At 41.0% G+C, this 24141-nt stretch overlaps 1 protein-coding gene across 3 annotated transcripts in view; it reads right to left on the bottom strand.

The window, feature by feature from the left end:
* SV2C (synaptic vesicle glycoprotein 2C) overlaps window positions 1-24141 on the bottom strand; it is a 265178-nt gene that overhangs the window by 195073 nt on the left and 45964 nt on the right. Inside the window, exon 2 of one of the 3 annotated variants that reach the window (XM_003408105.4) lies at window positions 21209-21887. In XM_003408105.4, coding sequence (XP_003408153.1) covers window positions 21209-21788 — 580 coding nt within the window. In that variant the 5' untranslated portion in view covers window positions 21789-21887. Of the gene's footprint in view, window positions 1-21208; window positions 22847-24141 lie in introns of those variants that run through there. The other 2 variants (XM_064273297.1, XM_064273300.1) reach the window with 2 other exon arrangements.

Raw genomic sequence — 24141 nt, 5'->3', positions numbered from 1 at the left:
CACTCATGAGTTATGATCACCTCCTCCTTCCTGATACTCTTTCTGCTTTAGGCCTCTGGGCAGCTGAGATTATTTCCTGTCTTTCAGACTGTTTATTTTATGACTTTTCTCTTTGGATTCGCTAAATCATTTGCTAAAGATGTCTCTTTTTGCCCTCTCTCCCTCAACGTGTATTCCACTCTGTGGGATGTGTCGCACCTCTATGCAGAGATCTCTCAAATGCCTACCTCCAGGGTAAGTTTCCCTCTCAAGCTCTGGTACCCACTTCCAAATTCCTTCCTGGACAGTTTCTCCTGAGTAGTCTGGCTGGCATCTTCAACTTACAAAAAGTCATTGGCCACCACTTTCCACCAGGCTCTGTGCTGAGTGCTGAGGGTAGTCTGTGAATAAGACACACTCGATTCTTGCCTTACCAACTGGTATAACTAAACTCATTTTCCTTTCTACACAGAGGCTCCCCAACCTCCACCAACCCCAGAACTCCAATTTCTATTTAAAGCACCACCACCCAACACAACTCCTGACTTTGAAGCCTCAGTAGCATGTATGACAAGTTCCTCTCCCCTGCTCCCACACTAATTGGTTGTTAAGGTCCATGACTTCTCTTGCAAACACCCTCTCCCCTCCATCACTCACAGCCAGGCCCTCTTCACCTCTTGGCTGAACTATTTCAAGTGCATCTTAACTGGTTCCCCTATCTTGAGCTCACTCTTCTCCAACCCATCCCACACACAACAGTCTCCCAGATGAGAGTTCCACCATGACACTTCTCTGCTCAACACATCCACAGCTGCCCACTGGTACCAGAGTAAATTCATTTAAACTCTCCATGAACAGGTAGGTCCCAACCCACTTTTTCAATTACTTCCCTTTAAACATGCTGCATTTCTGCAAAATGGAACTGCAATCTATTCACAATATTCAATCCAGGCCATCCATGTATCTTTGCTCAGTCTGTTCTCTTTCCCAGCAACACCCTCTTTCTATCCCAGTCCTCTCAAATCCAAATTCCACCTACAGTTCAAAGCCTACCTCAAAAAAAAGCTAGGTCTTTTTTAAGACATTCCTCCCTCAAACAGCATTGATCTGTCAGTCTTCTGGGTCCCATAACATTTTGACAAGCATCTTGTGCACAGCATTTGTGCCTGATTGATTTTTACATCTGTCACACAACAGAGCACAGTGTCTTACAGTGACTTGATAAAAGTATGATGAAAGGATGAGACCTGTTGGTGTGTGTTCTGCAGGAAAACAGCTAAATATTGAAGGCTGCATTCCGCAAAGACATCTCTAATCAAACCTCCAATTATCTCACAACTGTTGATTGGAAAAATAAATAAGTAAAGAAAGAACTGGGGTGTTAAGAAGCCAACCCTCTCTCACATGCATTATCTGCCAGCATTTGGGTGGGAACTGATCCACACACAGGACTGTCCTTTGTCCACACAAATAGTTTGGTTAACTCTTACAGTTTTCAATCAGCTTTTTTGACACACTGTCTTAGTCATCTAGTGCTGCTATAACAGAAATACCACAATCGGATGGCTTTAACAAAGAGAAATTTATTCTCTCAGGAGGTAGCCTAGTAGACTACAAGTCGAAATTAGGGCATCAGCTCCAGGGGAAGGTTTTATCTGTTGGCTCTAGAGGAAGGTTGGTGTTGTCAATCTTCCCTTGGTCTAGGAGCTTCTCTGTGCAGGAACCTCAGGTCCAAAGACAGACTCTGCTCCACACACTGCTTTCTTGGTAGTATGAGGTACCCAACTCTCTGCTTCCTTCCCTTTCCTTTTATCTCTTGTAAGATAAAAAGTTGCACAGGCCACACCCCAGGGAAATTCCCTTTACATTGGATAAGGGGTGTGACCTTAGTAAGGGTATTACAATCCCACCCTAATCCTCTTTAACATAAAATTACAATCACAAAATGGAGGACGACCACACAATACTGAGAACCATGGCCTAACCAAGTTGACACATATTTTGGGGGGACACAATTCAATCTGTGACACACACTAACACGTTTCATATTTCTGATCTAACTAGATGCTGCTGAGAAAACTAAGCTGCTCTCTGAAAAGTCATTTAAGTTCATGTAGATAGGAGAGCGGGGGTCGGGGAGAGACACATTATATTTTTATCACCAAGACTTGGGCACTGAGAAACTATTACCACAAAGCAGAGTCACACTGTGCCCTCTACATCTGGGGTCCATTCTGGGAGTCGTAGCTGTAAATGTGGTTATGGTCTGTGATATTCCCAACGTGTGGGAGACAGACCAGCAAAAATAAGACAGCACCTACTTTCAGGAAAGAAAAAAAAAATTGTTGTGCCTCCCTCTACTGTCAATAAAACATTTATTTTTTGGGGGAAAAAAAAAAAAAACTTTCTCCCAAAGTGGGACACAAAGCACTCTGTGCATGGACATTATTGTATACTGGTGACGCAGAACCTTAACTGAATAAGAAAAACCCTTCTACTTACATTGCCCCCCACCACATTGTTTTAAAATAATAATTTCATTTACAACCTCACTGTCACAACTGTTGGGGGATGCTGCTGCTTCTTGACTGGGGGAACTAAGACGGTGCTACACAAAGTCGGGTTTGCAACTAGAAGCCTCAGCATCACCTGGGGAGCTTGTAAGACATGAAGAATTTCAGGTCCCACCCAGGCCTACTGCATCAAAACCTGCATTTTAACAAGTGACTTGTAACAGGTGACTTGTATGCACATTTATGTCTGAGCACTGGTCTAGGTCATGGTGTTTCTGAAACTTTCTTTTGAATAAGAATCACTTGGATGCTTGTAATACATATGTACAGTTCCCCAGGTCCCTTTCCTAAAGGCTGATTCAGAAGGTCTGGGATGTGAAGTAGCTTCAATTTAATGAGAAAATGAAATTAATACGACCAATAAAATGCCTAGCACATAGAATGCAAGGAACAAACTCTACTCCCCTGCCCTCCTTCTACCATCACTATCATCTCCAGGTTGTCAGCACTAGCAAATAAAAACACAGGATACCAAAAAATTGCATGAGGCATACATATACTTAAAAAATATTTATTTATCTCAAATTCAATTTGAACTGGGTGTCCTGGTAACCCTAACAACCCTTGACTTCAGAATATCTGAAGAAGGGGAGTGAGTGACAGATCAAACCAAAAAATCAAACCTGTTGCCATTGAGTCGATTCCAACTCATAGCAACCCTATAGGACAGTGTAGAACTGCCCATAGAGTTTCCAAGGAGCGCCAGGTGGGTTCAAACTGCGGACCTTTTGGTTAGCAGCTGTAGCACTTAACCAGGGTTCCCAAGTGGCAGATAAGACTAGAAAAACAGATTAGACCCAGAGCTTTGAATGCTATTCCAAGGAGTTCAAATCAGTCTATGAGCTAAGTAGTCAAATATTTTTGAGCTAGAACATGTTGTGACCCAAGTCCTCCTTCCCTTCCCCCTAGAAAATAATCAGAATGTAAGCTGGTCTGAGGCAGGGACAGAATAGAGGCAGAGAAGTGGCTTAGGAGGTTGCCAGGACAAGAGTCTCCAACACAAAGACAATTTAGGAAAGGAGCCCAGAGGATGAAAGGATTAGTCATGGCTGATGACCATATCAAAAAGAGTTAAGAAGTTAAATTTTTGGAAATCTTCAATTTATTTTGTACTAACTCTAAACTGCTAAGCCATTTATATCCTATCTTGATTAATTAAAAATAATCTAAGCTAGCCACCTGTCTTTTTTTTTTTTTTTAAGGAATAAATGGCGTACGGTTGAGCATTAACACTGAAAGTGAAGAGAACTTGAAGCATTTACTGACGAAGATCAAAGACTATAGCCTTCAGTATAGACTACCACTCAGAATAAAGAAAAAAAAAATTCTCACAATTGGACCAATAAGCAACATCATGATATACGGAGAAAATACTGAAGTTCTCAAGGATTTCATTTCACTTGAATCAACAATCAATGCCCATGGAAGCAGCAGTCAAGAAATCAAATGTCGCATTTCATTGGGCAAATCTGCTGCAAGAGATCTCTTTTAAGTGTTACAAAGCAAAGACATCACTTTGAGGACTAAGATGTGCCTGACCCAAGCCATGGTATTTTCAATTGCCTCATATGCATGAGAAAGCTGGACAATGAATAAGAAAGACCGAAGAAGAACTGAGGCATCTGAATTATGGTGTTAATGAAGAATACTGAAAATAACATGGGCTGCCAGAAGAACAAACAAATCTGTCTTGAAAGGAGTGCAGCCAAAATGCTCCTCAGAAGTGAGGACAGCAAGTACTCATGTACTTTGAACATGTTATCAGGAGGGACTAGTCCCTAGAGGACATCATGCTTGGTAAAGCAAAGGGTCAGCGAAAGAGAGGAAGATTCTCAATGCGATGGATTGACACAGTGGCTGCAATGATGGGCTCAAGCATAGCAATGATTGCGAAGATGGAGCAGGACAAGGCAGTGTTTCACTCTGTTGTACACAGGGTCGCTATGAGTTGGAACCACTTGACGGCACTCGTCTTAGTTATCTAGTGCTCCTATCACAAAAATATCACAAGTGGATGGCTTTAGCAAACAGCAATCCATTCTCTCACAGTTTAGGAGGCTAGAAGTTCTAATTCAGGGTGCCAGCTCCAGGAGAAGGCTTTCTCTCTCTCTGTTGGCTGTGGAGAAAGGTCCTTGTCACCAATCTTCCTCTTGTCTAGGAGCTTTTTTCAGCACAGGGACCCTGGGTTCAAAGGACACATGCTCCAGGCTCTTCTTGCTTGGTGGTAATAAGGTCCCTGGTCTCTCTGCTCACTTCTCTCTTTTATATCTTAAAAGCGATTGATTTAAGATACAACCTAATCTTGTAGATTGAGTCCTGTCTCATTAACATAACTGCCTCTAATCCTACCTCATTAACATCAAAGAGGTAAGATTTACAACATACAGAAAAATCACATCAGATGGCAAAGTGGTGGACAATCACACAATACTGGGAATCATGGCCTAGCAAAGTTGACACACATTTTTGGGGGACACAATTCAATCCACGACTGCACCTACCAACAACAAAAACAGCATATTTAATATATAGCTGCGATGCAGTGAATTACTTAATATGGCCCTTCTACTTATGCATGAAGAGTCCTGGTTAAAGTGCCGTGGTTAAAGTGCTCGGCTGCTAACCAAAAGGTCCATGGTTCAAACCCACCAGCTGCTCCACAGGAGAAAAATGTGGCAGTCTGCTTCTGAAAGATTTACAGCCTTGGAAACTCTATGGGGCAGTTCTACTCTATCCTATATGGTCACTATGAGTTGGAATCAACTTGACAGCAGTAGGTTTGGTTTTTCGGTCCCTGGTGACACAGTGGTTAAGAGCTTGGCTGCCAAACAAAAAGTCAGCAATTCGAATCTACCAGCAGCTCATTGGGTACCCTATAGGGCAGTTCTACTCTGTCCTATAGGGTCACTATGAGTCGGAATTGACTCAATGGCAATGGGTTATGATCTTGTGACTCCTATAAAATGAATGGGTGGGACTATGCAAGTATGGTGTTTGTGGCCCACCAAGGGGATTGCACAACACTGCTAATAATATAAATAAGGTGCACAGAATGTAGTAAGGGCAGGACCACTCAAATAAGTTGCATCAAATCTTAATGAGGGGATTAATTAGTTTTGCCATCCTGATAGGCTTAAATAGAGCCAATCCCAGAAGTGAGAGGAGGATTTCACTACTATAAAGAAAGAAGGGCATGGTGGAGAAGCTGTCCTGACTGAAGAACTGTATCCTGAGTGGTTCTTGATCCTCAATTGTAACCTGTTATTTCCCTAATAAACCCAATAACTGTGAGTATGGTCTGTAAGTTCAGTGTAGCCATTGCAGCAAATTATTGAACCCAGCAGAAAAGTACAGATTGCCGTGAGAGAGATGGTTAGTGTCAGAATTGGTAAAAAGGTTGGAAGGTGGAGGTGTGTCTGACCTCCACCTCATAGCAATGAGCTTTGGGCCGATGTTATAGACCTTGATTCTCTCTCCTTCCCTTCATGAAGTTGGTCTGACAACATCCACATGCCATTTTTACAATAGCTCTGTCTCTCTCTATAAATATATATGCATATACACACACATGCAGAGCCCTGGCGTCACAGAGGTTAAGAGCTCAGGCTGCTAACCAAAAGGTCAGCAGTTCAAATCTACCAGCCGCTCCTTGGAAACCCTATGGGGCAGTTCTACTCTGACCTACACAGTCACTATGAGTTAGAATCGACTCAACAGCAACGGGTTTGGTTTTGCTTATACATACACATACACACACATTATTTGAATGCAACTAAGTGCTTATAAATTGTCGTGCATGAACATGGAACATATATATCTTGTAAATACCGATTCAAGTACTACCCCAAACACACCTGGAAAGGATTCTAGCTTATCATTACTTCTGGTTCATCTTGTACTTGCACTGTTATAATACGGTACTTTGGAAAACTTTGACACCTTATAATTCTGTTGAACAGATGATGAACATCTTCTTTGTGCTATAATTACAAAACTTTTTTTTATTTATAAACACCAATTTGAATGATCAATCCAATGAATGTTTTTTATTTCTCATCAGCTATTTCTTTGCAACCACTTTGTTATACACAGTTGTCTTCATCATCTGTCCACTTACAAACTTTATCAAATAAATTTTAATGCATAAAGATCATATGAGATGAACTTGAAAAATTTTTGTTTCCATTTATTTTCTCTATCTGTTCTTTCCTTTTGCTTGGTTTTGCTTTTGTTTCTTCTTTTCTAATTTCTTTATCCATCCTTCGTTCTAATTTGTACGGTCACTAACCACTACACAATCTGCTCCTAGAGATGCTGATTCCGCTTCTAGGGTGGGCTTTTTCACTACAGTTTAGCTCAGTTACTAACAGGAAGTGTTGTGCTGGACAGACAACAGCCTTATTTTTCACTCTGAATGGAACATACTATATTTTTAGGTTCCACCTGCCCTCCTAGGAGATTTTGATTGTGCTAGCAATATCTGTGCTAGCCTGAAGAAGACTACAAAAGCTAAGAACAGCAGCATCATGTAACAGTGTGGCCCGAAAATGTTGGGGGAAAAGTTTAACCACAAGGTTAGAGATAAAGGGGACTCTTAAGTGGGGTCTCCATGAGTCAGAGCAGACTCAGTGAATGGCAACTGGTTTTTGTTTTCACTTTTTCTACTCTCCGCATCACCTCCCAAGAGAGGAGAAGAGATCCCTTGGGTAGATGTGATATTTAGTCATTGGGGAAGGGTAAAAGGACCCCCTCCTAAAATCTTGCTTGGTCTCATAAAACTGGAATTCCCACCATCAGCTCTCTCCCCTTCTTAGTAGTCATATTATGTACATACTAACTGGGTTAGCAGGCAGGTCTTTGGGTCAGTGATGGCAGCCTCTCTGCAAAGAGACACAAGCACTTCATTCTCACTTTGGTTCATGCGAAACACTCCCAGCAACTAAGATATTCTTGGTAAGAACTTTACTTAAAACAACTTTTTCTCTTCTCTTTGAACATTATAATTGCTTAAATTCAAATACTAAAAGCCACCAAGAATGTACTTTGTGTATTATTATTTGGTCATTGAAAAGCTACAGAACTATTCCAAAAATGCTTGTTTCTCTGAAGAACAAAACCCAAAAATGTTCATCTCCAAGAAGAAAGACAAGCTGGAACACCTACTTTTAAGTACCTTATTAGCAACCCGTACAAAGTAGAGCAACAGCTGGCTTTCACACAGCTTCCTAACTTCACAACGTGCATGTTGAATGTTAAGTAGTGGTTTTAACTTCCCCTCTAAAAGCCAGATGATAGGCTATTTACCTAAACAGAACTACTCTCACAGGTACTAAGCAGGGGCACTACTGTGATGTAAACTGGATGGACCCCTGTCATCATAGGAGCAATCTCCTGAGCAATCCCAGTCCTAGGTTTATACCCAAAAGAAGTGAAGGCAGGAACACAAACAGAAACCTGTACACCAATGTTCTTTGCAGTATTTTTCACAATAGACAAAAGGTGGAAACAACCGAAATGTCTATCAACAGATGAATGGATAAACAAAATGTGGTATATACACACAATGGAATATTACTCAGCCATAAAGAGAAATGACATCCTGATACAAGCCACAACAGGGATGAACCTTGAAAACATCATGCTTAGTGAAATAAGTCAGTCACTAAAGGACAAATATTGTATGATCTCACTTACGTGAAATATCTAGAATAGGCAATGTATAGAGACCAGAGATTATTAGTGATTACCAGGGGTGGGAGGGAAGGGAAAAGGGGGATTTTTTGCTTAGGGGAGGTTTGAGTTTATGTTACTGGTGGTGGAATGATTTGAAAAAGAATAGTGAGAATGGTTGTACAACTTGAAGAATGTAATCCATGTCACTGACTTGTAGAAATTGTTGAGACAGCGTATGTTTTGTTACATGTATTTTCACCACAGTAAACCTCAAGCTCTTCCCTCAGGCCTCAGCTAGAGACGATGCCCTTCTTGCCTTCCCTCATTTCTTCTATGATGTTGCTGGACGGAGGTGATGGCACAGACGGTTGCTGACCGTTAGGTCCCGGCCTGGCCACAGTACTGGTTGGCGTGTCTTGTGTCTGGGTGAAAACGCTCTCATCAGAGGGGTAGCTAGGAAGATCCGTTGTCGTAGACAGGGTCTTTTCTTTCTTTCCTTTTTATTTTTGGGGTGTGTGTGATTGTGAGGGAGGGAGCATGTTTAGGTCTGAAGCAATGTCTGGAGGCACTGGTTGCATTTAGTGAGTGGAGACCAGAAATACTAAACACCCTGACATGTGTGAGGCTGTCACATAGCAAAGACTTGTCCCTGTTAATAGAGCTCTTGTTGAGAAACGCTGGCCTGGAGTTGAACAGGGGGAATGAGCTCAGTTTTGGGGTGAGGGCTGCGGTAACTACATCATTGTTTGGAGAGTAAGTACGTACACAAAAACGGGACACCCTTTACCCTGTCTCTGTGTCTCATTATACAACCTCTAATATTGGCCCCTTGGAACACTAACACCTTTGCATCATAATCTTTGCAACACGTTTCCTTAAAAAAAACTGTTGAAAAGGCATCATACTCAGAGAATATGCCAAAGGCCCCTTGTTCTGTCACCTGGGCCTATGCCGCTTGGCATTTTTGACATTATTTAATATGTCATGTTCTTTTTTTCTTCCAATGTTACTTGTATTAATGATTTCCTTAAAAAGGAATTAAAATATTTTTCACCCATTAATAGTTGATTCAATTCCACTTTGGGGAAAACATGACAAGTAAATGTCCCAAACAAAAGAGTCATTTTAATAACAATATTATTAGAAGAGTTATTTTCATATGACAAGCAAAGAATTGGATACATTAAAATGCACAGTAAACGGATGGCTACATGAGTTACAGTAGCAGTAAATTAAGGATGGCACATAATGACTAAGGTCCACAATTGGCCGTATTGATTTTCCAAAATATTTATGTGAAATAATATTAAGTGAACAAAGCTAAATCAAACCATATTTACACAATTACAGCGATAATTGTAAGTATCTTAACTATGATCAAAACAGAGAGATGTGAAAATAATTTAAAGGTTATTAGATTCTACTTTTCAGCAAATTTCTTGGATGAAAAAATTTAAATTAGGAGAATACATTATTCTCTCACCATTTTATATTTGATTAACCCATTGCCATAGAGTCGATTCCAACTCATAGCGACCCTATAGGACAGAGGAGAACTGCCCCATAGGGTTTCCAAGGAGTGGCTGGTGGATTTAACTGCCAACCTTTTGGTTAGCAGCCAAACTCTTAACCGCCTGCACCACCAGGGCTCCTATATTTGATTGCAGCCCTCAATATTAAAACTGAAGGTAACAAGTACACCCAAGGGCCTCTTTTACTTTTCCTCTCACAACTTAATGGCCAAAAAAAGACATTTCTAAGTTTAGGGTAAGAATGACAGTTTGCAAACATGTGGGTTTACCTACTACAGTAATTTATCAGACTAATTCCTCAAGACAAATGTATTTGAATAGTTCATACTTTCTGAGGCATTCTGCAGGAGGCTCGGGGTTCTATAAAGGCTCTTGCTTATTTGAGACTACTTGAGATGTCAGATTTCCCAAGAAAGAGTGCAACTGTGTGTTGATATTTAGAATTCTAACTTATAAGCCTGTAGTATTTGTATCTGGCTTGATCCAGTTATTAAACGATTAACAATTCTGGTTGTCTTATTTAAATCAAAGTCCACAATTAACAACGTCTCCAAACTAACAGATCACATCAGTGAGTATTCCCATGACTGCAGGGAGAGTCCCAGGCTGAATCAGGACTCATGAGACCAGTATGCTCAGTGGAACTGGAATCCTCAAGCAGGAGGGGTCTGGGATGGAGGGATACAGGACATAGGAATGGAGGAATTAGCCTTCAGGCTTAAAGCTGTATTGTGGGAAACCCCCAATGACCACCCCCGCCCCAATGACCACCCCCCACCCCCCACATGACGGAAGGGCATTTACATATCACACCCTCACTCCCAGAATGCAACTTCTTAGCAAGTTTGAGGAATGTGGCATAGAATTTCTGTCCACTTCCTGCCCTGTGAAAATGAATGACAGACTATTTGGATAGAGGAGTCTTTTCAGGTTATTTGATCCAACTTGTGTTCTGATGTCAGAAGCCTCTCTCTTTTCAGGAGAATGTGAAAGTCAAGAGGAAATAAGACTCAAGAATATAATGGTGATAAATTATTGAATCTTCTTTTCCAATTTGGCAATAATGAATCCAAATAAGATTTTGCTAGTGTTGGTGGACAGGATGTACCAATAAACTTTTTAATTCCAATTAGGATCACTGTGACAGCTGAGAGGCTAAACAGAGCCAGAGGGAGCACATACAATGGAGATCAAATCTCATAGATACCAAAGTGGGCGTCAAGGCCGAAGAGATTGGGTAGAGCACAGAGCTGCTCATCCTGAGATCTGTGGTGTGCATTTTTAGGTTACGAAGCTGCTGGTCTGAACATTTAGAGCATACCCAGATGCCCAATAATCAAAAGGTTGGAATAAAGCGAAAAGAGAAAAAAACTCTGCATCATTCTTTGTCGGCAGCTGGCTGGCTACCCCACCAGGGTTTACAATGAGCAACAAGAAACAAAAAAAGGGGTCTCAGAAACTTGAAGCTGGTTGTTTTCAGAAAATACAGATAGCTAGAGATAAAGCAGCTAGAAATCCCAACAGAGCAGTTCTTCTTTTGTTAATACCTTTTTTTTTTTTTAAAGAAATACGGTGCCTGGGTGGTGCAAACTAACATGCTCAGCTGCTACCTAGAAGGTTGACTGTTCAAGTCCACCCAGCAGCATCTTGGAAGAAAGGCCTGGTAATCTACTTCCAAAAAATCAGCCATTGAAAACTCTATGGAGCACAAGTGTACTCTGACATGGGGTCACCACAGTTGGAATCAACTCCATGGCAACTTTTTTTTTTTTTTTTTAAGAATTAAGGAGACTACGGAGGGATGGAGAAAGAGTAATTAAGGTATGATGATTCAGGACATATGCACCTAGCTCAGACCTCAAAGAAACTACCCTTTCTCTAAGTGATAAGTGGCAAAGGAAAAATAAAAATAAAAAAGGAATTCTAGATAATCCAAGGAATTCCATAATCCAGGTAGAAATAGAAAGGTTAAAGATATACTCAAGGTCTACCAGAGAATTTTTCTGTTTTATTTATTTTTGTATCTCTAGAGTCTAAAACAGTGTTTATCACATAGCAGGTGCTTGGTAAATATTTGTTGAATGAGCATTCTAGCTGTCAACGGGAGACACAGGAACACCAAACAGTCTAATGTGATACAACTGATAGCAAAGTACTGAGTAAAATCAAAATCATTATGCCACTTCTATGCAAAAATATATCTTAAACTCCACAAAAATCTATGCTTACTCTAGAATTATTTAGAAATATTTTTAAAAACTTTCAAGAGCTCCTAAAAGAGAAAAAAAAATCAAGTAAAATTCCATTCATATACACAAATATATTCTTCCAAATGCCTTGATGGAAACCCTAGTGGTGCAGTGGTTAAGAGCTACGGCTGCTAACCAAAAGGTCAGCAGTTCGAATCCACCAGGCATTCCTTGAAAACCCTATGGGGCAGGTCTACTCTGTCCTACAGGGTTGCTATGAGTTGGAATGGACTTGCCGACAATGGTCTTTTTGGGTTTAATGCCTTGATATTCTTGAGCTACCTCTATTTTTGCCCAGTACGACTACCAAATCTACCTAATGTTATAGAAGTTTTGAAGGAAAATTTGTATTTATTGCAGATGGGATATTTCTTAGGGACACTCCGGTGACCACTCAAACAGGCCTCCCGGGGTGCTATCCAGTATCTCCCAGTCCTGCTCTGGACCTCAATCTTATATGCTCAGAAACCAGGTGTGTGAGCACACTGAGAACTGCCATCTCTTAGAAGCAGAATCCCAAAAGACAACCTCACCAAGACTGATGGATTATACCAGAACGCCAATTGGCTAATTAAAATGAAAAACGGAATTGTCAAGGGGACTGGCATCCTTTGCAAGCACATTCCTGATGCTCGAGCTCCAGAGAACGCTGGATCCGAAATCCTCAAGTTGCCTTGGAGCATGGAATTAGAGTGACAGGTCTTAACTACAGGATTCATGTCCTCACTGGCTCTGGACGAAGATCACCTAATGCACCCTTCTCTACAATAGGGATCCTGGGCAGCACTTGGAAGGGCACTACCAACAATTGTATCCATGACTTTCAATCTGTGTTCTTCCACTACTGATGAATTCCAATTTGGAACAACACATTCTTACTTTAGATTTGTTCATTTCTTCTATAAGGTCTCAAAGTCTTAATGACCTGGGAGACTGTCACTCACTTATTCAACAAATAATCACTGAGCCCCTATTCTGTACCGGGCACTAATCCAGGCGGTGGGAATACAGTGGTGAGCAACAAAGACAAAAACGCCTGGCGCCTAAGGGGCTTACACTCCTTTTCTTTTTTTAACTTCTGCTACTCTGCCTCTTTAACATGACTCTGCACTATAGGCTGATTGTAGAGGTTGATTCTCTAAAGCATTCTTATTTCCCATTTGTGACTGCTGCCATTATATACTGGCTGTACATACAAAAACCAGACAGTATCTTCTATCAGGGCTTTGAAAAGAAGAAAAAGATGCATGAGATCAACAGGTGACTGCATCACTGGAGTCCACAAACAATGAATTTCTAGGTCATTGCTAGGGATGCCAGAGTAGTGGATTTTAGCCAAGAATTGAAAGCTTATGTTCTGCCAGGGTTGAGCTAATCCAGTCAAGAAGACTTTAAATAAAAATGTTAGAGAACTGGAAGGAACATGGCTTAAGAGTTGGAATATGTGGATTCTACAGTCTGTCTCAGTCAATACCCAGCCATGGACCAGCAAGCCACCCAAACTCTCCAGGCTTCATTGACTCATCTTTAAGATGGCAGGGTTTGCCTAAAGCACTAAGGTACTAGACAGCTGGAAAATGCCATGATTTCCCCTAGTAATGGGAACTGAGCCTTATTCATTTCAATCTCCCTAACAGGGCCTGCTCCAAACCTAATGAAACTCATTGCCGTCGAGTCAATTTTGGCTCATAGTGACCCTATAGACCTAATGGCTACTCCCTAAATGCAACTTTATCAAACATTTATCCCATTGTTACACCAGTGTGGCAGCTGAAGTCACAGATATCCCAGAGAAGATGTTTAAAATTTTGTTATTGTTGTTTAGCTATGGAATCCTTTATTCCAATAAATCCAATTATATAAAAGATGAATATGAGTCTGCTCTGATGAAGAAGGGAAAGGTGACACCCAGACATGGTCCCATCACCACTCCTATCCCCTCCCACTCCATTTCCAAAGAGGACTTCATGGATCCAACAATGTCTTGATGAACAGATATATCAAAATTTTTAAATGTCCTCATGCAGGTGAATTTATTTCTGGCTGTTAGATATTTTGGAGCTGGCAGATTCTCCAACACCTCACTAAGCTGCCTGAAGCCTTCGTTCATCCTTCTCTCCCCCATTTGGTTGTGCTCTGCATCTGGTGCAACCTCCCTTTTCAGACTCCCGCATCTGTTGCGCTGCTCCTGACCTCTCTCCTACCTGCCAGACCAGTACCATCCAAAATGAACTCCATCTGTCTCCCGTTTGCTCTCTCCCCTCTGTCTTCATTCTTAGTTACCTCTGCCAACATCCACTCCACTTTTCAATCTCAGCTCCTTGGATGCCATCCTCAACTCCGTACTTCACATCTTTCTCGTTAACCAAATTCTGTTATTTCTCTTTCAGAAACATCTCCCAATAATGACCCTTCTCCCACCCTATTAACTGATTTAGTTCAGGATTCCATCATTTTTGTTTGGGTTATTGCAGTAGCCTCCTACCTGATCTTCATGCCTCTAATTATAACTATTATTACTATAGCTGTTTCATTGTTCAGTTATTTGCCCTCTAATTGACACTGACTCACGGCTACCCCTTGTGTGTCAGTGTAGACCTGTGCTTCATTGGGCTTTCAATGGCTGGTTTTTCAGCAGTAGATCACCAGGCACCTCTGGGTGAACTTGAACCTCCAAACTTTTGATTAGCAACTGAGAGCATTAACCATTTGTATGACCCAGGGATTACATTATTATAGCCGCTATCTTTTATCAGTGCTTTCTATATATCAGATACGTTGCAAAGAGCTATACATACGTTCTCTCACTTAATTCTTCCAGCTTAATTGGGTATTTTTATCCCCAGTGTTCGGATGTGAAAACTGAGGCATAGATAAATTTAAATTATTTGCCAATTGTAACAAATCAAGAAAGTTACAAGAAAGCAGAGCTAGGCTTAGATTCCATGTCCCTTTGACTTTTTAAGTCTCTCTCCCACCTAACCCACATCCAACAATGTTGCCAGAGGAGACTTTCTAAAACACAGATCTGACGATGCCATTCTTGCCTACCACAGGAGAAAATTGAAACCCACTATCTTGGCATTAAGGCCTTTAACAATCTATCCGCAACTTGACCTGTCAGCCCCAACACTCCTTCTACTACATTGAATTTCCCATGATTCCCTACAAAGTTCAAGCCCTCTGACAACTTTAGCATCTTCTTGCAATATCACTCTTTCTCCTTCCTGCCTGGTAAACTCTTATTCATCCCTCAAAACCCTGTTTAAATGTCACTTCCTGGATGAAGTTTTCATCAGTTCTCGAAGGAAAATCCAGTGTGTTCTATCTTTCTGTGACCTGATAGCATTTTATTTGACATCTCTGTCACAGAATAAACAAAATGTACTAAAATTTATCTCTTTTCAAGTCTATTTATCCACCTTGAAAAAAGTTACTCAATGGCAAAGATCACAACATATTGATCAGGATATCTCCCATTGTATCTTGCCGAGTACCTGGTACATTGTTAGTGCTCAATTAATGCTTACTGAACGAAATGCCTTTGCTATCTCCGTTTTTCTGACCATTCACTTCTCATCCCACAGCAATCTTGCTTCAGTCCCAATTATGCTACCAAAAGGCCTATCCTGAAAGTTACCAATGTCTGTGGAAAATAAGTGTTATAGTTGATATTTGCCTTGAAAAAGATAAAAGAAACACAGGATGTTTAGTTATTATTTAGTTCAGGTTTACTTAAGTATATTTTGGTCTAGAATATATTGTTTTCCATCCAGTAACCAAAGATTATTTTGTTCTAGTCTACACTTGGCCCTGATAACATTTTAGTTCCTAAATATTACTAATCTTTGTTGCCTTCAGCAAGGAAGCACTTGGACCAATAATGATTAAGTCCTCTGCTTCATTAGGTGGGTCTGGGGGAATTAGGCCAATGAGTGAGAAACCAGCAGCATCTCTGATATAGCAGTTCAATTGGAGCAGCCAGTAAGGTGTTCTACTCTGATGGCCCGGAGCCTGGGTAGGACTGAGCCTGGTCTGGTTGGAGGCTGGACCAGCTGCACATCCTTCCTGCCTGGGGGTTACCTTAGAATCCAACCTGCCTCCCACAACAACCCTTGGGCAGGAAGTCATGATCCAAGAGGACTCAGTCACATAGCACCTTCTCTGTTGCTGCTACTGTGTGCCGCAGAGTCGATTCTGACTCGTGGCGCTCCCATGTGACAGAGTAGAACTTCCCCATAGGGTTTTCTTGGCTGTAACCTTTACAGAAGCAGATTACCAGGTCTTTCTCCCGCAGAGTCACTGAGTGGGTTCAAACCGCCAACCTTTTAATTGCCAAGTGTTTAATCGCTGCACCACCAAGGCTCCTTAGTACCCTCTGTAAGCCACAGCAATCCTACAGAGAATGCCTGATTCCAGGAGGACCTGCTCTGGTCCCAAGGCGGAGAATCCGGAGGACAGGTGGCAGTGCCACATGGTCACGTCACTGAATGCACAGGCTCCTCCCTTTTAAAAATCCCTAGCCTAACTCACTGTATTCACGTTAAGAGTCATTTGTAACAACCAGTCAAAAACCAAGCCAAACCCATTACCGTCGAGTCGATTCTGACTCAGCGAACCTATAGGACAAAGTAGAACTGCCCCACAGGATTTCCAAAGGGCGGCTGATGGATTTGGACTGCTGACCTGTTGGTTAGCAGCCAAATGCTTAACCACTGTGCTACAAGACTCCTGCAACAACCAAGAAACCTCTTAAATGCCAGATCCAGAAGGTCTGTCTCAGTCTTTACTGCAAGACTTTGTAGTCCCTGAGAGTTACACATCCCTGCCTCCTTCCAGTGACTTCTAGACCTTTGCTCTCTCCCATCTGCCCCTCATATGGCTTCTTCTTCTCAGTCTCCTTAAGGATGCTTTCCTCCACCACCAGCCTCATAAATGCTGTTCAGCAGGAAACCATTCCCCCCAGTTAAAGTCACCAGCAGTTTCATCTAATAAGGAGATGGCTTCCAAACCTCTCAGTACTTCAGCCCAAATGGGTAGCCCACTGAGCACTCCCTAAGAACCTCAAAGTGAAAGTCTGAACCTAAACGTATCATCTTGCTCTCATGCTAAAACCTGTACTCTGTATTACCTAATTAGATGATGTCATGGATTGAAATGTTTCCCCTAAAAATATACGTATCAATTTGGCTAGGCCATGATTCCCAGTATTGTGGGATTTCCACTATTTTGTCATCTGATGTGATTTTCCTATGCGTTGTAAATCCTGTCACTGTGATGTTAGTGAGATGGATTAGCGGCAGTTATGTTGATGAGATCTATAAGATTAGATTGTGTTTTAAGCCAATCTCTTTTGAGATACAAAGGAGAGAATTGAACAGAGAGACAAAGGGACCTCAGACCACCAAGAACGCAGCACCAGGAGCAGAGCTCGTCCTTTGGACCCAGGGTCCTTGCGCCTGAGAAGCTCCTCAATGAGGGGAAGACTGATGACAAGGACCTTCCTCCAGAGCCGACAGAGAGAGAAAGCTTTCCTCTGGCACTGATGCCCTGAATTCGGACTTCTAGCCTACTAGCCTGTGAGAGAATAAATTTCTCTTTGTTAAAGCCACCTGCTCGTGGTATTTCTATTATAGCAGCACTAGATAACCAAGACAGATGACTTGTCTTCCTTTCATTAACACCTCCCTCCTCTCTCTAATCAATGACCAAATCATTGCTGATTTTACCTCTGGGAGAGTTCTCAAATCCATTTCTTTCTCTGCACTGCTTTGGTCAAACCCTTGCCCTCTGTGTGGTCGCCAAGCCTGAAATCTCTTGATTTATACTTCTCTTGTGGCAGTGGAGCTCTGGTGGCACAATGGTTAAGTACTCGACTGCTAATATAAAGGCTGGTGATTTAAACCCACCCAAAAGCTCCACAGGAGAAAGACCCGGCAATCTGCTTCCGTCTGTGAAGATTACAGCCAAGAAAACCCTATGGGGAAGTTCTACTGTGTAACATGGGGTCACTATGAGTCCAAAATCTACTCAAAGCATGCAACAACAACAACATATGGCAATGGATACTTAATTCTTTGTACTTGTAGTCTCTAGACACTTCTGATTTCTCCATACTAGGCTATAACTTCCTTGGATACAGAAACATTGTCTTTTTTTGTCCTTTGATCCCCTGTGCTAACACTGTGCTTTGCACATATTAAATGCTCAATAAACAGACTTTGGCAATAGAGAACGGTTTATCTTAAAATGACTGTACTTATTCCTCCAAAGAGTAGCTCATTAGATAATTATTTACTCTAGTTCTTCCCAACCCAATTAACAACATTATACATATACACAGACCATACGCACAGACACGCTCACACAGTATGCCCTGAGTTACCTTTAAATCAATCTTCTAGCAACGACAATGAAAGGATCCATTTCCCAAATAATTAAAACATGAATCGGTTCATATTTTTGTTCCTGGCCTTCCTTGAGGAAAACAACACAATGCTTAGTAGCAAATGAGAAATTGTTTTTCAACTCTATATATTCCAAATGCCACCAAACATAGGTCATGTACCTTTTTCTTGCATTTTGATCCCATTGCTACGACTGAGTGTGGTAATTATATTACAAAGCTATTATTCAATGAAATGAAAATAGCCAAACAATTTCAATGCTTGTCTAAAAAGACTCCGTCAGAATGCAATTATGAATGAAATTACAATGGCAAAATAATTGAAATGCAAGTCTGGAAGGCACAGTTATGAAACCATTAAAATGCTTCTGTTGGGGATTCACAACATTGAGTGAAACTAGACACTCCTAGGGACACATTTTTAATTCACTAAAGCAGGCAACATTTATGGACAGATGAAAATATCTGTGCTCCAATTGTTCTGCTGCCTTATCTACACTTCTGAATGCCACTGGGGGTGTGAAACACCATCAGGCTTTACAAGTTTATAGGCTAGACTGATAAGAGAACCACATGTGACACTGTGCTTCCATTCAGCACCCAGAAGATAAAGCCACAAGGACAAGCTCAGCTTATATTTTCTGAATATTTCCAATATAGAAGCTAGAGTCATCACATGAAAAGAATTTTATTCTACATATAAGCTTTCAGTTATTAGATATTTGCGTGGATATATTTCTAAGAATCTATGCTCTTAACACATTCTGCTGATACATTCTTTTATCAAAATCTTGATAACTATTTTGATGGCCAGGCTTACCATGGGTATACTTGGTCACTGAAGAAACAAAAAGAAATACAGTGCTAGATACAACACAGATAATGCCCCCTCTGACGAGTGATCGAGGACCCTTTTCTGAAGCATGTCCTGCGTTCTAATGGTTGAACACACAAATGATTCTACCAGCAAAAGCGTGCAAATCATCCCCCCACAAACACACACGCGCACAACTGCCCTTCACAGTCTGCCTTCAGAGATCCAGTCCTCTGTTAAGCCACTAAAGAAACGCAAGCTAGGAGTGGGCCATATAAAAGAAACAAGCGTTAAAGGGGGAAAAAATATGTAAATGTTTTCTCATTCATGATTTTCTTTGTTTTGTGTTATCCTACAGAAAGTTAAAATGATATTTAATCTTAATCACACAGAAAATCTCTCAGCATCAACGATGGTAACATTACTTAGTAAAGTAAGGAGGTTTCCACAAAAGGAATTGTACACTTTTGTTTTTCAATCTTTAAAGGAAACACGTTGTGGTTGGCTGCTATCGAGTCAATTCTGACTCATAGGGACTCCACATGACAGAGTAGGATTGCCCCACAGGGTTTTCTAGGCTGTAATCTTTACAGAAGCAGATCACCAGGTCTTTCTCCCTTGAGCTGCCCAGATGGGTTGGAACCGCCAACCTTTCGATTAGCAGCCAAATGTTGAATGGCTGCACCAAAAGGACTCCTTTTAGAAATACAGACATCAAGGAGTCTTAGTTTCTTTCACAGGCTCTGGAACACATAAAGATTTCATACGCACGTAAACATGGTTTTTGAGGCAAGCTTTGCAGAGAGAGTTTGAAACCCCTCGTGATTTCATGCAGTGTGTGTCTGAGGCAGACACTTCCACTGTTGGGGCTATTCCACCGTGTGCACATTTCCACTGCGTGCCTCCATATTTCCCCTGCACAAACTTAAGGAGGGTTAACTACAGCTTTATAAAAATATGAACCTTGAGTGCACCGTCGCTTTAAAACAAAAATCAAAGCCATTGTCTAGATATTTCATAGAGAGGCCATATTATTTTAAAAATATGCAATTCAAATATGATTTGAAATAGGTTTTTAAATCGTATGTGGAAATTAAGTTTTTCCACTTTATGCAAAAATGCATGAACCAGAAAAGAGATAGAAAAAGCCAACTAGAAAAAATTCTATGAATAAGGCTACTCAAAAAAGAAACAATCAAACATATATGTAGTTTATAGGAAAAATAAAAATTAGCAAGACCCCATAAGCATTTAAGTCTTGTATTATACATAAAATTTGGAATATGAAAATCACATTTGTCAGAGTTTTGTAGAGTTAACCTCTGTTTTTAGAAAAGCGTTGAGTAAGTTTTATATAATAGTGCCCTATTAAACTTCCCAGGGCATACTTTTGGAAGTTAATGAAAGAGAAATGAATGCAACTATTTTACTTGTTTAAGTTAAAATGCAGTGCTCTAAGTTACTTTGAGATTCATCAAAAATAAGTTGGATTGATGCATGGATAGAAGGACACATAGATAGATCCAAAACCAAACCGAACCTGTTGCCATCAGTCAGTTCTGACTCATGGCGACTCCATGTGTTGCAGACTAGAACTGCCCTATAGAGTTTTCTTGGCTGTAATCTTTCCAGATATAGACTGTCAGGACTTTCTTATGTGGTGCTGCTGGGTGAGTTCTAACCACCAACCTTTACGTTAGTAGTCAAGGACAAACAGCTTATATCACCCAGGGATCTCCATGGATTGACAGATAAGTGACAAAGAAAATATAGTTAACGCTAACTATAGAATCTAGGTGGTGGATGTATATGGGGGTTCACGGTACAATTCTTTCATTTCTTTTGTATGTTTGAAATTTTTCATACTGAAGTGCTGGAAAAAATGCAGTGATCTAGATGCAAAGAATTTATTCTCTGTGTTGGTAACTGTGCTCCACAAATAAATGAGTTTCAGAATTTATCTCCTGTCATGGCGTACTCACCTAGCCATCCGGATCCTGAATTTGGTATACACAGGTCCGTCTCAGCACTGGGCAACACGAAGCCCACGACAAACACCTCCACACCATCAGCCATGAGGGCCATGCCCAGGACGAAGAAAAGAGCCCACTGAAAACGGCCGTGACCACACTCTTGGATTATCAGCTCATACTGCTGGGCTAGCTCTTCCTCGTCGGCTCTCCTCTCTGACTCCAGCTCCCGGCGGTCCTTGAACTTATCAACCTTGGGTTGCCTCACCGACACGATGCTGTCTTTCCCTTCGTTCATGCTGGGGATGCCCTGATACTCCCCTTCATAGATTTCATCGTCTTCATCATGACCTTCTGTAGCTTCACTTGAGCCTTCATCATCATTGGCCTTCCCGTCGTAGGTTTCTCCAGGAGGGTAGTAATCATCGTCATCTTCTTCATCTTGGAACCGACTGTAGGACCTCTGGGTGTATCCGTCCTGGGCCCGGTCCACTGCTTGGTTCACCTTTTTTACTGTTTGTTTCTTCACCTCTTTGGCAATGTCCTTGGCACCTTTCATCAGTGAAGTCCTATCCTTGTAAGAGTCTTCCATCTTATCTCAACTGGTGGCCAACGAGAAGATGAAGATTTTTCAGACTCTGGTCAGTGGTTCAGCCTTGACAGCATCATCTACTTTGGGTTCAAAATGGAGCTGTAAGAGATAAAGAACCAGAGAAGATATTTATTATATTATTCCTTTCTAGGTCTTTTTTGCCACATATTTCTTTGTCTCTTTTTACTGCCCCACAGTCTGAAAGTCACGGAATTCACTTTTTCTTTCTTAGACCTCACTGTACATGTACACACTATATGCTGGTTCTCTGCTCAAATGTGATCAGCACTTGGAGTGTTAGGGTTTTTAGTGTTATTACTCTTTTGTTTTGAAGGAACTCTGTACCCTGGGTAACTTTATATAGAATGCACAATGTTCCCCGAGAACAAAACAAGACATGTTGCACCTTTAAAAGATCATCCAAGACATCTTAAAGCGTGATAAGGATATACTCTGATCGAGAAAAAGAATATTGCTGACTGACACACAAACACACACAGCGAAGGTAAAACCAGAGTGCTAGCAGAAGAACCCTGTCTGCCAGTATTTCCTCACATTGAAAAAAACAGAGAAGCAACCAAGCCTCATAAGCAGCCATTGACTTATACGCAACATTACAAAACCATACAAATATATAGGTGTATATTTATTTCTTTGTAAAATTGCATTTCTCCCACGCTTTCATTGTGTCTCCTTCCAATAAATGATAGTAGAGACTGACATGGCACCCAAAACTGACAATGAGTATTTTCCCCAATATAGCAGTTGGATCTATAAGAAATTGGGCAGGGTTTATTAAATAATTTCGCAGACACCTTTGATAAGCATTAAATTAGAATATCTGTCCTGTCAGCCAGTCTTTCAGAACCACACCCAGGCCAGCAGTGAGAGTCAAATACATGCGATATCCTTTCACAACCCCAGGCTGTAGGTACTCCAGGCTTAATCTCCCCTTACTTCTTCTCTCCCTCCCCACCCCCCTACACCCCACCTTGTCCTACTGCCCCTCTGGTTAGCTGCTGTCTAGGACAACAGTCTACAGCCTCCCATGGCCCGTCATGTGGTCTTCTGTCTCACTGACAGTCCCCCATGTCTTGGAATGACCCCATGGTAACTTATCTTTCACCTGTCCACTGAGCTGTCTCTAGTGGCTTAAGTGAGACAGTGTTAGACCCACCCTTGTACACAGCTAATAACATAAATGTGAGAAAGATGTTCCTCTTCATCACCAATTCCCCAAGTTCCAAGCCGTGGCAGCATTCAAAACATTAATTTATATAATGATCATTTCTACTTTTTCCTTTATATACACCGTGCAGAATACTTGGTAATTGGCTATTACAAACATACATTTAAACAGCTCATTTAGACATTACAAACAAATCCAGCAATAAAGATATGTTTATTTATAAATGGACTGTACTTCAGGATCCCTGAATACATACAAATGCCTAGTGCACAAAACAGAAACATAGATCTGCATGGGCCTGTGTTTAGGAAGACAATAAAATGAACTAATATAAAAATATGGTTATAGGACTTTCTGCAAAAATTTCTTAATGGACAATTTTTCTTTGTTCTCCTTTTTCTTTCTTTTTTGGAGAGCAGTGGGGTAGAGGAAGGAAGCCATGAAGATTAAAAGCCGTAAAGAATAAAACAAAAACCACGTGCATTTCTACCACCCAGAGATGCCCACTCAAAACTACTAGACAACTATGCTTCCAGAGTTTTATAATTAATTCAGAGTACACTGCAAGTTTGCTCCTCAACTTCTTCTAAGATGACTCTATTATCGCTAACCCTTTAAGTGTGAACATGTCCATTTGTTGGATTAGCAGACTATCTGACATAGCATAGCATTTCAACACTTTTAGTAATTCTTGGCTGCAAGCACATCTCCTATAGCAGTGATTCTCAGTTTGGTCCAGGATCCCCAGGGAAGTCCAAGACCACTCAAGGAATCTGTGAGGTCAAACAATCTTCACAACAATGTTGTTGTTGTTGTTGCTGCTATGTACCATCGAGTCTATTCTGACTTACAGCAATCCTGTGTGACACAGTAGAACTGCCCCAAAGGGTTTTCTAGGTTGTAATCTTTATGAAGAAGAATGTAGCACCAGGATTGGAGGAAGACTCATTAACAACCTATGATATGTAGATGACACAATCTTGCTTGCTGATAGTGGAGAGGCACTGAAGCACTTACTGATTAAGATCAAAGGCTACAGCCTTCAGTGTGGATTACACCTCAACATAAAACAAAACAAACATAAAACAAGAAACAACTGGACCAATAAGCAACATCATGATAAACGGGGAAAAGACTGAAGTTGTTTTTTATTTGGATCCACAA

The sequence above is a fragment of the Loxodonta africana genome, chromosome 2 (genome assembly GCF_030014295.1).
Source record: "Loxodonta africana isolate mLoxAfr1 chromosome 2, mLoxAfr1.hap2, whole genome shotgun sequence".
Taxonomy (NCBI): domain Eukaryota; kingdom Metazoa; phylum Chordata; class Mammalia; order Proboscidea; family Elephantidae; genus Loxodonta; species Loxodonta africana.
Note: the sequence above shows the minus strand (reverse complement) of the source record. Positions and strands in the feature narration are given on the sequence as shown.